The 16,045-nt window shown below is 42.9% G+C and overlaps 1 protein-coding gene and 1 long non-coding RNA gene across 2 annotated transcripts; one reads left to right on the top strand and one right to left on the bottom strand.

The window, feature by feature from the left end:
- Nucleotides 1-634: 634 nt before the first annotated feature.
- On the bottom strand, nt 635-15,039 carry LOC307036095 (cdc42 effector protein 2). The gene is made up of 2 exons (XM_079676097.1): nt 14,817-15,039; nt 635-3,288 (listed from the first exon to the last, which is right to left on the bottom strand). The coding sequence occupies exon 2, from the start codon at nt 2,805-2,807 to the stop codon at nt 1,926-1,928; it is 882 nt and encodes a 293-aa protein (XP_079532223.1). The 5' UTR covers nt 2,808-3,288; nt 14,817-15,039; the 3' UTR covers nt 635-1,925.
- LOC307036808 lies at nt 11,726-12,814 on the top strand. The gene is made up of 3 exons (XR_013807470.1): nt 11,726-11,789; nt 11,929-12,012; nt 12,151-12,814. It is a non-coding gene; the product is annotated as an uncharacterized lncRNA (long non-coding RNA).
- Nucleotides 15,040-16,045: the final 1,006 nt, after the last annotated feature.

Raw genomic sequence — 16,045 nt, 5'->3', positions numbered from 1 at the left:
CAAGGGAGTGTGGCTCACACTGACCCTGGTGCTTTTAAATAACGTCTTTATAACTATGACCACCTCTACAATAATTTAGAAGCTTAAAGTACTCAAATGTTGTACAAAAGCATTTGGATGGAAATATAGCCTTAAGTACAATTACCTAAGAATTTCAGAGTACTTGGTTACATTTCTCTAGTACACTTTACAAATATAGAATAAAGGGAGTGGCTGCCAACCATTGTTTTCACAATGAAGAAACAAAATACCGTTTTAAATTTAAATCAATTATCGATTATTATCAGGAGACAGAGGTGGGAGAACTACTCAGAACTTGTACTTAAGTACCAAAGTGTAGGAATACTGTTACAGTAAAAGTCCTGCTTTCAAAATGTTCCTCAAGTAAAAGTAGAAAAGTATTCTCATCAAAATATAGTGAAAGTAGCGACAGTAAAAGTAGTCATTGTGCAGATTGGTCCATTTCAGAATAATAGATATGATATGTTTTATAATGATTGATCATGAAAGTGTTCTCAAAGCTGGTAAAGGTGCAGCTAGTTAAGTACAGTGAGTAAATCTACTTACTTCCCACCTCTATCAGGCACAATAAGGTCTGTGTTTGTGGTTGTGTGAAAATAATTGTCCATGAATCCTCAGTATATAACAATGTATTCTTACATTTACAGTCATATAGATATATACAGCATAAATGACATGTGAGTAATACTCTGATATCCAGATGGTGGTGCTGGAGGCCGACAGGGAGCCACAACGTGGAGGAGGAGTGTTTTGAAAGACCAAGGTTAGAAAAGGTCTAAAAGCAGCAGAATAACATTTGATGAGTTGAACTACAATAACACGCTGTTTCCCTCTGATCAAGAGAAAGAAAGAAATGTTAGTGCTGCTGTTCTCAGATGTCACTTTGGAAACCATTTGAACTTACATCTTCATCTTTTACAAGAGGAGAGTCAAATCAGAAGTTCTTCACATTTCTTCTGGCATTGAAGCATTACAGTAAACCAGTAAAGATATCAATAGGAATGATTCTGAAACAGGCAGCCAAGATGAATAAGGACAGAATATGGATGGAGCATAATCATGTTTGCAGTTCAGCTTAGTATGACTTTAAATGTGTTATTTGAGCATCTGTAGTTGTAAGACATTAGTGGCTGTGGATGAGTCCTGAGTTTTGTCCTCAGCTGCTGATTCGTCCTCCCGTCTCTCCACATCTACTCAGTCAGCAATTTGTTAACCATTACCAAGCAGAACATGCTCAGCATTAATCAGAGGAATAGACAGTATTCCGTCCACAGAATGTGTTTGAGATAGAAGTGGACTATTATCTTCAAATGTGAATGGTTAGGAGTTTCAGCTTTGTTAAAGGCTCTTAAGGACCAGCCTTCTGCCTTGTCTGTTTTCCATCGGGCAGAAACGTCCCAACACAACAAAGTCCACCTGCTTCTCACCTTTATCAAAGAGGACATATGCTCACTTTCAGGTTCATACATTGGGTCTCTACTAAAACATAGTTACAAGCTTTAATGTTCACAAAACACAATTGTTCTCATACTGCCTGTCTGAATAAACCTGTATTCACACTGTCTGAAACGCTCCGTTGTAGCGCTTTAGCCCCCCTCCTGAGAAGTGCAGTGAGCCTGCATGGGACATGAGAAGAGGGGGACACATCTGAATAGACTGTTTAATCCCATGTTTTCTGATGGACAACCCATACAAAACACAGACCGGGTTTCAATACTTCAGTTTGTGGGATGGCAGGCTCTCCATATACCCAGATACATGTTCAAAAGCACTGTTTTTCTAAATGTTTCCCCTTTCAATCTTTCAGTAACCCTTAAGCAGTTTTCTCTCAACCCTCCATCCAGTCTCCTTTGTTAGCATCTTTATGAAGTCTTTCAGGATTTATGTATCTGCACACAGAGTGTTCACAGCTCACAGCGGTTGTCCTCAGTCTTGTAGCGGTCCATGATGCTCAGGACATCCTCCATGATAGAGGGGCCCAGATCCAGATTCAACCCCATCAGAGAGTCTGACCTGGACACCCCCCCTGACACTGTGAGAGGGGCCGGGCAGCAGGGGGGGCTGGGCGAGTCACTGCGCTCACTCCTCAGGTCCTCATTGCTCAGGCTGGCATCAAAGTCCAGGCTGAGGCCCCGGCGACTGTCCAGAGGCCCGCAGGTCTCTGACATGGAGTCCTCAGAGGAGGCCTCCGAGAAGGACCCGGAGGAGGGGACGAGCCGGCGGACGGCAGGGGGGAGGGAGACGTCTCTGCAGCGGTCCACCAACCTGTTCTCAAACATCTGGCTGCGGCTGTCCGAGCGGCTGTGGCCGTTAGCCTGTCTGTGGCTGGAGTCTGTGGGGGTCTGGTGGGGGTGGAAGTGGTTCTGTTGGGAAGGAGGGGAGGGGTCGTCGAGGTGGAGGCGTGGGGGCTTGGGTGGGGCCTGCTCGTGGGCGATGAACACGGGCATGGAGATGGTGGTCTTCAGCAGGCCGCTGGAGGAGTGCTGGTAGTGGAAGCCGTTGTAGGCGTAGCTGTGGGGGTCCGGGCCGTGGTCCAGGCGCTGCTCCACGCTGTGGGACCGCCCGTCCGGCCCCCCGCTCAGCCCCGACAGCATGCCTATCTTCCCCTGCAGGAAGCCCACGTCTCCAAACATGTCGCCCTCACCTTCCGGCCCCACGTGTGCGCTGTGACGCACGTCGCCCAGCGGGGGGCTGATCATGTCCCCTGAGAGCACATCCCGGAGCCTCAGCCTCTTACCCTTCTTGGGAGTTGTAGTTTTTAAGTACATTGGTGTCTTTGCTGGCATTTTGGTCGATTTGAGGTGATTCAGGGAAAACGTCTCTTTATCTGAGAGGATGCGAACACTCTGTGTATGTGGATAGAGAGAAGGGGGGGGGGGTAAATGAACAGCTTACAAAGCAAACTCACTTTGAAGCTCCTCTGGCTCGTTCCCCTCCCAATGAGAGATCCTGTCTGTGTTGCTTTTCCAAGCGAGTATACAAATATTTCAGTCGGTAGCAATAGCAACCCCGGGTTGTGCCTCACGCTGTCATGTGACTCCGGGGGGGAGGGGAGGAGGCGGAAGGTCTTGACCTCAGATCTGGTCCCAGTGTCTTTCTCTCAAACACAGAAAAGCCATATCCAGCAAACACAGGGGCCACTTCACTTGAAAACACACACTCCTGTCTTTATCCCTCCTCAGACTGAAGGGTCCTGGTGGTCTGCTGTCGGCCAGCCTGCTGAGCTCTTCAGAAACTTCAGGAGTGTGATATGAAAATGCTGGAGATCTGAGGAGAAACAAGAAAAAAATGTGTCAGATTGATGAAGAGAGGAAGGAAAGGCGAAGGGGAGACGGATGGGACGAAGGGGAAGGGAGCAGCAGGGTCTGGGGAAGAGGAGGAATGAAGGCGGGGCCAGATTTACAACCTCCCTTTCAGTGAAGACATATGACGGAAAACCCTCCGGAGTGTTTGCTGAGAGGGCTCTACCGCCCCAGAGTGTGTGACTCCAGGCCTACAGTGAGTCAGACCAGGCAGAACATTGGTCACGCATTCCCAGAGGAGCCCTCCGCTCAGTTAGTGGAAACGCAAATGACTGCATGGAAATCGTTGCTTTTAAAAGGTTTGGGCCTCTGCAACAACTCGCCTGTTATCAGTGATACATCTCAAAGTCTCTTTCCTGAGACAAACACCGTGAATTATGGGATGCCATGGGTCAGGTCTCGCCTGAGGGCTCTGTGATCTTATGATCCCATCACCATCTCAAACATTCCTTTGGTGTTTAACCCTTCAGACAAAAACAAGTGCTGATGTTCAGAGGTTTGACATTTGAAATGTGCAGTCCTTTCCCTCACAACAAGAGAGCTAGATGTTTGATGATGATGGGGAAAAAACGTTTAAAACACTTTTCCTGAGGTCTGGGTGGGAGGTGTATGGGCGGGAAATGACCTACATTTGTGTTGTAGTCATGTCTCTGTACACATCATGTTTCCCCAAATACAATATTACTAAACAAGTACAATGTCTTTCTTTTTGTAGAAGGAGGAAGCATTTTGTCTTGAGGAATGTTTTGACTAAATTTCATAAAATAATTGTATGTATTTCTATTCTTATACAACTCTGACACAATTGTTGTAGAATGAAGTGTGAATGCATTATCATGTGTTACTTGATGAATGCTCACCATTGTTTGAACATGAAACAGTTATATATCAGAGTGTTGTGATGTTTTCTTTTGACAGGGTTCACGGCCTCTCAGTTTATTGAGGAGATGATTACATGCACTGAGGAGTGTGTGGACTATTTGTTAATAACAGTGTGGACCCTCACACCGTCAAACTACCACACATAGTGTCCTGTTTGTCTCTGGCAGCCTGTCTTATCTAAAAACAAAAACAAAAAGTAACTTTTCAAACTGATACAACTTAGACCTCAGCGTTGTCAGCTGACTGAGGCAAAATGTCCTTGTTTCCATAGCGTTATCGTCTCAGTGGCATCTGAAGAGGTGCTGTGAAGTTCACACAGTCAGGTGACTCTGAACTTCACACAGATAAAAAACAACCTACTCACATCTTTTACTTAGGCACATTAACATACCACGCTGAGAAATACTTCATTATAAGTCAAAGTCCTGCAGTCAATATGTTTTTTTTAGCATCCAAATAGTTTTCAAGCATCAACGGTAATATAAGTCACTATGCAAAAGAGCTCATTTGAGAACATTTGACTAATATCAGATTATATTTACGGATGCTTTCATTTGTTCCTCAATGTAATGTTGCAGCATGTAAAAGTGGGGCTTAAATCAATGTATGTCCTGCTACCCTCTTTTATCTTATAATAAATGCATAATAATTTATTTGTTTATATTTGGTGAATCTGCAAAGTAACTTTTGTAATCTAGTGAGTCAAAAAGAACAGTAGTAGTGTTGTAGTATAAAAGTACCTTAAAGCAGGAGGGAATGAAGTGTGAGATCATAACAGGGAATCATGAGCTGTCTTCTCATTTCAAAAAGTGTTTCAGACATATAAAAGGGAATTTGAGGTTGAGTCTCTAGAAGGACGTGCGTGTAGCCCATGAAGCGTCTACGAGGCTGTCTTTAGATGCTGCTATGTAGGGAAACACTGCCTCCAGGACAAAGTGGAATGACATAGTTCAGTCCAGGTGTTCATGTTGTTAAGCTTTTGCTTGAAATGGGACAGATTGAACATTAGTCTAATTTGCATGGGAAACAAAAAAAGTGTTCCTTAAAAAGACCACAAAACTGAGCAGCACTGATTGCATCACAGGAGAGGATGATATTCCACATACGTCGATACATCATTTAAAAGAAGACATTAAGGGAAGAGAAAAGAAAGATGGCCATGAAGTGTAGATTTACATTTCAGGTCCTTCTGATGCTTTTAAAGAAACAGACTTCACAGTAAATGGAACAATCAATCTGCTATTTACACAAAAGGTCAAAACTACATTTTACCAAATGACTGCCAGAGACAGACGTAAAGTCCTGAGGGTGTTCTGCAGCATTAGGCGCATTCACGCCGCAGTACTTTTCCCACAAAGGTTCATCAGAACTTAGTTCATGAGAACTATTTAGTTCTCATGAACTAAGTACAGATCGCGTTCACACCGGAATAAGTCCCTGGGGAAGGATTAGGCAAATGAAGCCGTTGACGTCACTTCTTCTTCTTCTTCTGCTTTGGGTTTACTGACAGGCCACAAACCACTTCACGGCGTATACTGCCACCCAAGTCCCCGGAGTTGGGGGCTGGCTTCAGTAGAAGCTGCTGGGACTCCCAGCAGCTTCTACTGAAGCCTTCCGAGTAAATCGCCAGAACGCCGACACCTCCTCATCTCCACCGCTCCCATGTTTTATTTTGTGTTGCCATAAATTAGTCTCTCTCCGTTGGTGCGCTGGGCTAATGCTAATAATGCTAATGCGAGGATAATAAAATGGCGGCTTCACAAAACGTTTTTGGAGTTTTACGGGGCGTGGTTTGCAATTCGCCCAGTCAATCAGACATAGGAACCTTTTTCTCCAACGAAAGTCCCTGCTCTCTAGCAGGGACGGAAAAGGGGGTAAAAAGGTTCTCATGAACAAATGTTTGTTCCGGCTCTTTTTGGTGTGAACGCGACATTTCGGAACTATATTGGAACTAAAGTGGGAAAAGTACTGCGGTGTGAACGCGCCTATTCAGGTGCTAATAACATTCCCAGCAGGAGGTCATTAGATGAGGCTCCGTGGGGGTGGCCAAGGGGGGGAGCTCCTTTCACCTCCATCCTAGGATGCCTTCTATTCACTTAAACCTCAATTTTGGTTCATGGCAAAATATCAGCAAACGTTGAAGTCCCCAGCATCCTCAATGTTAGCTGCTGACACGCCTTACTATTGGTTAACATTGTAACTGCTTAGCCACAGCATGTTAGCATAGTGACTGTCAGTGCAAGTTACCATGCTAGTGTTAGCATTTAGCTCAAAGAATCTCTAGCATGGTTGTAGACACTTTATCTTTTCCTTCAGATGGACGAGGTGAAGCTGACTTTAGCTGATTGATGATCATATGTTTAAGATGTGACATCTTAACATGCAAAGTGACCATTAACTCTAATTGTCTGAAAAATAAAAAAGAGTCACTATGAATTCCCCCCATTGAGCATAACATTAAAATGTTTGTGTTTTGGTATTAGCTTTGACATGCTTGAGATAGGGTGAAATGTAGAAAATGTTTTGGTGAAGATTATAAATGGATTGTATTAGGTTCAGGGATAAAACCGAAGAGGAGAAGGTAAAACTGGATGAGACTCGTATCTGGTTGTTTCCATTAAAAACCCACTGAAACTAAATAATAGTAAGGTTAATCTCTGGAACTCACAGAACATCACAGATTGTCAATTAATTTGAAATGTGAAAAAACTTAATTTTTTTTAAATAAACTTAAAAATCATAATGAGTCTTTCCTCTCGCCTCTCCCTCCAACCCCATGATCCAAAGACATCCATCAAAAAATGAGAAAAAATCTCGCATCCCCTGGCCTCAGAAACATCAGAGAAGATGGTTATTAACATGTCTGCTCTATTTTTAGAGTTAACATGTATGCCGCACAAATGGAAGCAAAGGAGTGGAACAAACGGTCAAACATCTGTTAACAAACTACCCTGTCTAATGAAGGGAGGACGCAGACAATCGGCTGCAACAAAGTTCATAAAAACAACGTCACAAAAATGTACCACAACAATGCAAATGCTCGTAAAATACCACCAGTGTAGATTTGAACCAGTCAGAACTGGTTCAGAGGGTGGAGTCATATTCTGTTGAACCAATGAAGTTACAGTTTATGGGTAATTTCCTGAGGTAAATTGCTGTTTGACTCAGAAGGATGATGGGATGTGGGCGACCTTCCTTTGTAATGCTTCTAAATTCATCCAAATAAGGACAGCTGACTCATAAATCTGTCGGCTGAAATCATGACGACGAACCACGTCTCCATCACCCCTCAAAATATTGACGAGATTTCTTTGCATACAATATTTAAAAACAGTTAAGCCATGAATCAAGAATCACATTTTGCTTATTGAGAAGCCAAAGATGTTGAAATTGTATTTTCTGCATTCAGGAGGGAAAAATATCAAATGAGTTTTGTAACTTGGGATCGATTTCATTTGACATTGTACTGTACAAACAAAGCTAAAAAAAAAGGTAGTCATTGTTCTAGAGTAGTCATGCCGTAATCGTTTGATTTATTGAAAAAATAATCAACGATTTGGAGGACTTAATGTTTCATTTATCAAGATAAAATTGTGAAAAATTCCAAACAGTGTTTAGACTCAGCTTCTAAAATGTTTCAGATTTTCTGCATTTCTTTATATAATTTAAACAAAATGTCTTTGGATTGTTGACAACACAAGACATTTGAAGACGTCAATTTGAGAAGCTGTCATTAGCTATTTTGAATTGTTTGATAATTTATAGACAATACTACGAACCGACTATTTGAAAAAATAATGAAAAAAGCTGTTTGTTTCAGCCATGGTAAAAAGTATGGGTAACACTTTATATTAAAAAGGTACACAAATTAACCATCAACTAGTTGTTAATTAACATACATATTAGCAGTATATTGGCTCTTTATTAGTCATTATAAAACACTTATTAATGCCTTATTAAATGACTATATTCTACAAGTAATAAGCCATTAGTTGAGAGTTTTTCCTCAATAACCCTCTAATTAGTGCTTATTTGTTGCAAGTAAGGAAGTTGTTGTACATGAGTTTTGGTCTTAATATGCGCTGCTCACTATGGGCCCAATAAGGCAGTAGTACCACAAGAATAGTAATTCTCCCATAATAACACTTAACAAATATGATCTATTGTTATGGAACATCAAGACATGAAACTATACGTGTTAATTAAGTCTAAATAACTCAAAATGTGTGTTCTCTTAAGGCCCTGACACATAAGGCCGAAATCGGCCGTTTTCATTAGTCGGACGATGAAGCGTGCCCTGTCGCCGAAACTCAATTTGGTGTGTCCCGCACCTTCGGACGTGACACACCTTATTTGGCCTTTCATGGCTGACGCACGGCCAATTCAACATGTTGAATCGGCCGTGCGTCAGCCACAGGCAGTCGGACAAATACATCCCTCTGATTGGCTGTTCAGCTAGCGAATCAGTGCATGAGAAGCGAAAAGGTTGCTTTAGAATGTCTTCCACAAGCAACACTCCAATGGCTGATAGCTCCAGTACCGCACAAAACATGTTTTCGATGGACGAGAGTGAAAATGGAACGCACACGCTATTTGTTGTTTGTTTATATCACGTAGTCTGTTCTTCTTCTCTGTCTTCTGGTTGTTGCCTGTTTTTAAATGACGAATACACACTACCGCCACCTGCTGGTAAGGAGAGTTATTGCCACTCACGCATGCGCAGTTCGTACGTGCTCGGCTGAAGTCTTTGCTGTGTGTTCCAGTGCGACACATGGCCAAGACGCAGGAGAACATGCCGACGCAACAGTCGGCGTCGGCGTCGGCATTGGCGAGTTCTCTGGTGACTGCTTGGTGTGTCAGGGCCTTTAGCTTCACTTTTCTTTACTGGCACGCTGCTGATGATGCAATAGCCGCGTTCACACCGCAGTACTTTTCCCACTTTAGTTCCGATATAGTTCCGAAATGTCGCGTTCACACCAAAAAGAGCCGGAACTAAAAATTAGTTAATGAGAACCTTTTTACCCCCTTTTCCGTCCCTGCTAGAGAGCAGGGACTTTCGTTGGAGAAAAAGGTTCCTATGTCTGATTGGCTGGGGCGCATTGCAAACCACGCCCCGTAAAACTCAAAAAAAGTTTGGTGAAGCCGTCATTTTATTATCCTAGTATTAGCATTATTAGCATTAGCATTAGCCCAGCGCAGAAACGCAGAGAGACTAATTTAGTCTAGTTTTGTGACAACACAAAATAAACATGGGAGCGGTGGAGATGAGGAGGTGTCGGCGTTCTGGCGATTTACTCGGAAGGCTTCAGTAGAAGCTGCTGGGAGTCCCAGCAGCTTCTACTGAAGCCAGTCCCCAACTCCGGGGACTTCGGGTGGCAGTATACGGCGTGAAGTTGTTGCGGCCTGCCAGTAAACCCAAAGCAGAAGAAGAAGTGACGTCAGCGGCTTCATTTGCCTAATCCACCCCCAGGGACTTATTCCGGTGTGAACGTGATCTGTACTTAGTTCATCAGAACTAAAGAGTTCTGATGAACTAAGTTCTCATGAACCTTTGTGGGAAAAGTACTGCAGTGTGAAAGCGCCTAAGGTGCCTCAGAGGAGACTCACTGACCTGACATCTGTTTCCGCTCTCAGCTCCATTGGTGCTACATGTGTCCTCTAGGACAGACAATGAGCCCTGTCATCTTCCAGGACAGACACTAGACGGAGCATGCCGCTCCTCTCATTGTTGTGATCCTCTCCTGCGTCATGCGTAATTACTTACAGCAGGAGACTGTTGACAACACGCCTTTTGCTTGTCTGCTAATCCATTTGTTTTTACCAAAAAAAAGTTAAGCGGATTTCATCTTCAATCAAACTCATCCCGATTTGGTTTGATCTATATATTATTCAAATAAAAACAGTTAAGAACTGCACAATATCTGAGAATAAGTTCATGTTCATGCAGGGGCGGCGCCAGGGGGAAGCACCCCCCAGGATTGCCAAAGCACCCCCAATAAATATATGGGGTTTTTTTATTATTTTTTTTTATTAAATTAGAAAGATTATTGATTACATCGATGCAAATGTGAAACAAACAAATGTTTGACCAAAAACATAAAGCCAACACAGGTGATTAAGCCAATGGCCAGCAGCACCCATAGATTTTTGACCTACCCATAGGCTAAATTACTTTGTGACACTTGAGTGACTTCCTGTTAGGTGGGGGGTGCTAGTGGATCGCCGGAGCTGTTAGATTAACATTAACATGCTTATATTGTAGTTCTAAGTGCAATGCCTTGCGGACTGTAGCACCGTCCTTGATGGAGCATATGTGTGGGCAGGAAAGGAGTGAGCAGAGAGTAGAGTAGTTGTCGATTTTTGTTCTGTTTTCTGTGACTATTTGCCTCACCCTCTCAGACTTTCAGCTGCGCGCGCTACTAAAGAGACGTGTTACCATCATCGGCGTCGCGAGACCCTTTTCACGGGGGCACGTGCCCCCCTGTAGATCTGAGGTGCCCGGGTATGCCTGGGTCACTGATTTTTTTATTAATTTATTAATTTATTCAGGGTTCGAAATGGCGACACGCCCGCACGCCCGGGTCTAGTAACTTTCCTATCGGACTAGTAACTCTATGCACTTGCCTACCCGTGTGTCTGGTAACTTTATAACCCCTTTGCACGGAGCGTCTTTTACAAGCATTGTGGCCGTCAATGCGAACTCAATTTTGCTACTGTAAACCTCTCTTGCACAGCATAAGACTAGTCCTATTCAGCACACGCTGCTTTCATTTGTTTATTCGAATGTTTTTTGTCCCTTCTGATAACCCGTAGTGTTGATGCGTGTTTTGCCTTGGTAGTTCAGGATACCATGAAATAAAGCTTGCGGTCAATCTGGTAAGCAACGTAATTTTACGATGAACATAATCTTAGTTTTAGAAGTGAAGGCCACACAGGAGTAGGCTATATATTTTAATGAGTTTGCCTGGAAGCTAATCGTATAGGCTACACTGTTAAATGTTATGTGATTTGTATAAATAGCACTTTTTAATAATTTATAAAACATAATAGACTAGGCTAAATGGATGGAGATGTGAATAGCAGTGACATGCGCTGAGGTTCGTGGCTGGTGAGGCACTGACAGTTTCAGTGTCAGATTTAGAAATATATAAACCCAAGTATCTTAAATCACGAAATCTATTATTGAGGTGAAACATTTTCAAAGAAATGTGGCTTTGAACGTGAGTAGTCGATGGAGTTATCCTAACCGTCTTTTGAAACATACCTTTTAGCTCCGGCGTTGGTTTCCCATTATTTATCACTTCACGATTTGATTGATTTGATAGTATTCTGTATTTTAGTATTTAGTATCTTGTAAATGGACATCAGAAAGTTATTCGCTCGGAGCAGGGATAAAGCAGCAAGGAGAAATGAGAGAGGTAAGCTAGGTAACAAGGCAACCCAAACCACTTTTAGGTAACAACCCACAAGTTGAGTTCACCACTGGTCACTAGCCTAACAGTTACATATCTGTCCAGACAAAGAGGAGCAGCAGAGTGTCGGAGGAGGTGAAGGAGAGAGGGATGTTGATGAGCACGAGCAGAGGTGATATGGCTATTAATTTAATATTAATTAGGAATAACTGCAAACAGGTTATACACAAGTAACCTTACATCTGCATATGTAAAAATGTAGATAATGAAAATGCAGACATTAGACTGTAATATGTTCATGTTGTTTCAAGACTCAGTGCAGCAGAGTGCAGAGGAGGAGAGGAGGAGATTGAAGGGACACAGGAAGGGATGACACTGAGAGATGACACTGACAGGTGAGAGTGAGACTCAGCTGACAATGTAGTTAGCTACTGTAAATGTCCCTACTTATAGATGTGATGAATGTTATTTGAACTTTTAATGGTTATCTGAGGTAACTATTGAGCATATGATTTTTTTGTACGTTGCACCAGACAGGAGAGTCAGAGGGCAGAAGAGATTGAGCTGGTTGAGGCAGGGGAAAGGCAGAGAGAGAAGGAAGGACAACAAGAGACAGACAGGCCGGAGAGATCACACCCCAGAGATGAGACTGAGAAAACAGTTGCCACAGTGGCAGAGAACATTAGACTGGTGGCAAGAGAAAAAAGCAGTGTCCACAATCTTGAGGGACATACAAGTGATCTTGGGGGAAAGGAGTCTGGCCCAAACCAAGTTAAGTTGTCAAAATATCCCCAGCACAACTTTGGTGCAAAGAATCGATCATTTAACGCCAACTGGTTTGAAAGCTTTACATGGCTGGAATATTCCAAGGCTAAAGATGCAGCGTTTTGTTTTCCCTGTAGAATATTTGGGAAACATTTGAAGAATGACACCTTTGTAAACACTGGCTTTCAAAATTGGAAAAAAGCTCTGGATGTCTATAGAGAGCATGAGAAATCACCAGCACATAAGGCAAGCATGCAGTCTTGGTGTAGTTATAAAGCCAGTGAGGCTCATGGCAGTGTTGTCGACCATTTGGATTCTGCCAGTGAGCATGAAATAAAAGAGAGACGGGAGTACCTCAGCCGGGTTGTGGCTGTTACCAAGTTTTTGGGAAAACAAAATATCCCATTCCGTGGCCATGATGAGGGCATGTCCAGCGACAACCAGGGGAACTTTCTGGAATGCATGAACCTCTTGAAAGAGTTCGACCCTTTCCTTCAGACATATTCAGCACCATCACACACTACATATTTGTCACCTTCATCACAAAATGAAGTAATTCAGTGCTGTGCCCAGGAGATAACAAAAGCTATCAGTAAAGACATTAAGGAGGCTGGAATGTTTTCAGTGATGGCTGACGAAGCAAGAGATGGCAGCACTGAGCAGCTAGCTGTGTGTGTCCGATATGTTGCTGGGGGGAGTGTGCAAGAACATTTACTAGCTATGGTAGATTTGAAGGGTTTTGACGCGGAGTCCATTACAACTGCCATTGAACAACAGCTAAGGTTGAATGGCATAGACCATGTGAAGGTGGTTGCACAGGCTTATGATGGCGCCTCAGTCATGAGTGGGGCTGTTGGAGGGGTCCAAGCAAAGTTCCGAGAGAACCATCCCATGGCCATTTATGTGCACTGCTATGCACATCAATTGAATTTAGTGCTCTGTTCCACATGTCTGGCCATACCAGAGGCCAGGAAGTTATTTGACCTCCTGCAGAATGTCTATACATTCTTTTCTGGCTCCCTTGTGAACCATGACAAGTTTAAGGAGACTCAGAAACAGCTTGGCTTACAAGCTTCTGAGCTTGTACAGCTGTCCAAGACCCGATGGTCTTGCCAGCTGAGGTCTATCAACGCTATGATAGAGAATTTCCCAGCAGTTCTCACGTGCCTGTCCAATATCAGCAACCCTACGGCTGTGGGTCTGCATGCCAACCTTGCAAGGTTCTCCACAGTTTATCTATTGATGATGTTCAAGACTTTTTTGTCTGTGACAGAAAGTCTACACAAATACCTACAAAGTGAAACTGTGGACCTGGCAAAAGCTGAGGAGTTCAAATGCGCTGTGTGCGCCACTCTACAAGAAATGCGCACTGATGACAAAGCAGCTGAGGTTTATGACCGCGCAAAGGCCTTGTGCGAATCTCTCCCCCTGTCTCTGTTTCTCTCCGAGCTTCATTAGAACAGTTTAACCAGTAATAACAAACATTAAAAAAAGATGTAGCCACTACAGAAACGCACAGATGTGAAATAAAACATGTTTGAATTGTCTTTCCCTCGGTTATGTAACTGCAGCTGAGATCAGCCCTCTGTCCTGGAGACTTCCTCTCCGGGTGAGTGATCGGTGCGAGTGGAACAAATCTGTCTCATAGTCTAATCCAGAAAAAGCAAAGCCACTTCCACTATAAAATGCCTTTTCTCACAGGCTTTAATAAATGTGACTCCCACAAACCTCTGTCCGCTAATAACCATGATGCACCTGGAGCTGTGGATATGTCCTCCTTCAGATCAAACTGTCCCAGTGTGCAGCTGGACCTCTCTGTGTCTCTCTCCCTGTCAGACAGCAGGACTCATGCGGCCTGCCCGCTGCTGTGACCTGCTCTGGGTTTAGCCCCAGGATGAGTTTATTCCTGGAGATCTGCAGGTAGTGTGAGTCACTGGGTGCGTTTCCAAAACGTGTATTATTTCCTTCATCACTGATTAGATTTGTTGGACTGTTAACCGCTCATGAGAATTTAGATCATTTATTGATGTTGATCCTTTCAAGGCTTATCGGATGGCTGAATGAATCCTACACTGTCCCACATCAGAGCACCAAGAGAAAAATCATGATCCTGCTACAGTGCTTCACCAGATGATACTATTTGGCTAAAACCCAGCTGGTAGCGACGTCTGTAAAAGGTGTATATAGTGAGCATGTTTGGATGTTTCTCTCCACATGTTGAAACCAAAGGGAGTGTCACGCGCAGTGGAACCATTATGTTTACAGATAAAAAGTTAGACTGGTCAGTTTTCCCTCTTTTTGTTTTTCACATAATAGAAAGCAGTAGGTCTATTCAACAGGTAGGCAGCTGCCAACGACCGAACCCTCACCACGTTTACACCCAGGGAGAAAATACCACAAAAAGCCCGAAGAATAACCTGATATTCACATTTACCTTAAGAGGGAAGCGTCGCTCCGTCTTTCCTGCGGGAATAAAATCCCCGGAGTTCAGTTTTACAATCAACCGACACAGCGCTCAGCCGGGCGGATAAGCCAATTACCGCCGGGTATTACTGCTCTGGTGCTCTGCACGGAGAAAGTTCAACAGGGATCCACTACTCACACACAGCAGCGCCATATAGATAGAAGATAGCTGACACACAGGAGAGTAGCCACTCAAATACTATGAGCACGGTCAACATCCGGTTAGGAGTTTCAAAATAAGATGCTGTGGCTTGTTATGAGTTCTCAGTCATCTAACAGTAACAAACAATGTATCCCAAGAAATGGAAATAAAGAATAAAACATACATTAATTGGTGTCTTAAATACATTGTTGGAAGGAGTAATAATTTACTCATCAAATGTTTATACAATAGTGTTGTTGTTAGCCTACACGTACACATCCTACAATATAGCTTTATTACCACAAACGTACTGTAGTGTAAAACTACAGGCTACTTGAAGATTCAAAAACTACCCATAATGCAAAAACTCTGGGTTGTATTATTAATTAATATAGTATTATTCCGTTTTTATCGCAAATGAATTGGCTACATGTTCGAGCATTTTAATCTTGTTGTTCCTCAGGCTGCTCTACTATTGACCCTACAGATCTCCCAGCAGGCTCTGTTTATTGTTCATATGGACAACCATTTGTTCAAAGAATCATCAATCATGCAGATTACTTTAGAATAAATACATAATTGTCAGGCTGTATTGGAAACGGCAGCTTTGCAGGGTTCTTTTAATGCGTTTTATAGCTGCTTTATGAGGCTTAAACAAAAAGTGCAACAGAGCAGAGCATCAACACTTCTCTCTCCAAATTAAAGAATCTTTATTGACCCGCCAACAAAAAACTCTGCCAAGCAGAAAGTGTAGGGTCAGGAACAATGTCAGGCTTATAGTAAAGATATATAAAAATAGTTGAAACCTGTCCTGTCTTTTTCGTTCCTTAGGTTATTTTAAATTGAATAATATTTCAATATAAAATGTTTAGTTGGCAACTGCAGCTTTCAAAACCTAATTACGGCTATTATTATATTACATTGCATTACATTGCATTTAGCTGACGCTTTTATCCAAAGCGATTTACAATAAGTGCGTTCGACCAACAAGATACAAATTTGAAGAAGATCTAAATTAAATAAAAAGTTATTGCACTAACCTCACCACTACACAAAGT

Source organism: Notothenia rossii (assembly GCF_949606895.1).
Source record: "Notothenia rossii genome assembly, chromosome: 4".
Lineage (NCBI taxonomy): Eukaryota > Metazoa > Chordata > Actinopteri > Perciformes > Nototheniidae > Notothenia > Notothenia rossii.
The sequence above is the reverse complement of the archived record's forward strand: the minus strand, read 5'-3'. Positions and strand labels throughout refer to the sequence as shown.

Excerpts from the sequence above, each read along its gene's own strand:
- LOC307036095 (XM_079676097.1), bottom strand. The coding sequence starts at position 2,807 with ATGCCAGCAAAGACACCAATGTACTTAAAAACTACAACTCCCAAGAAG.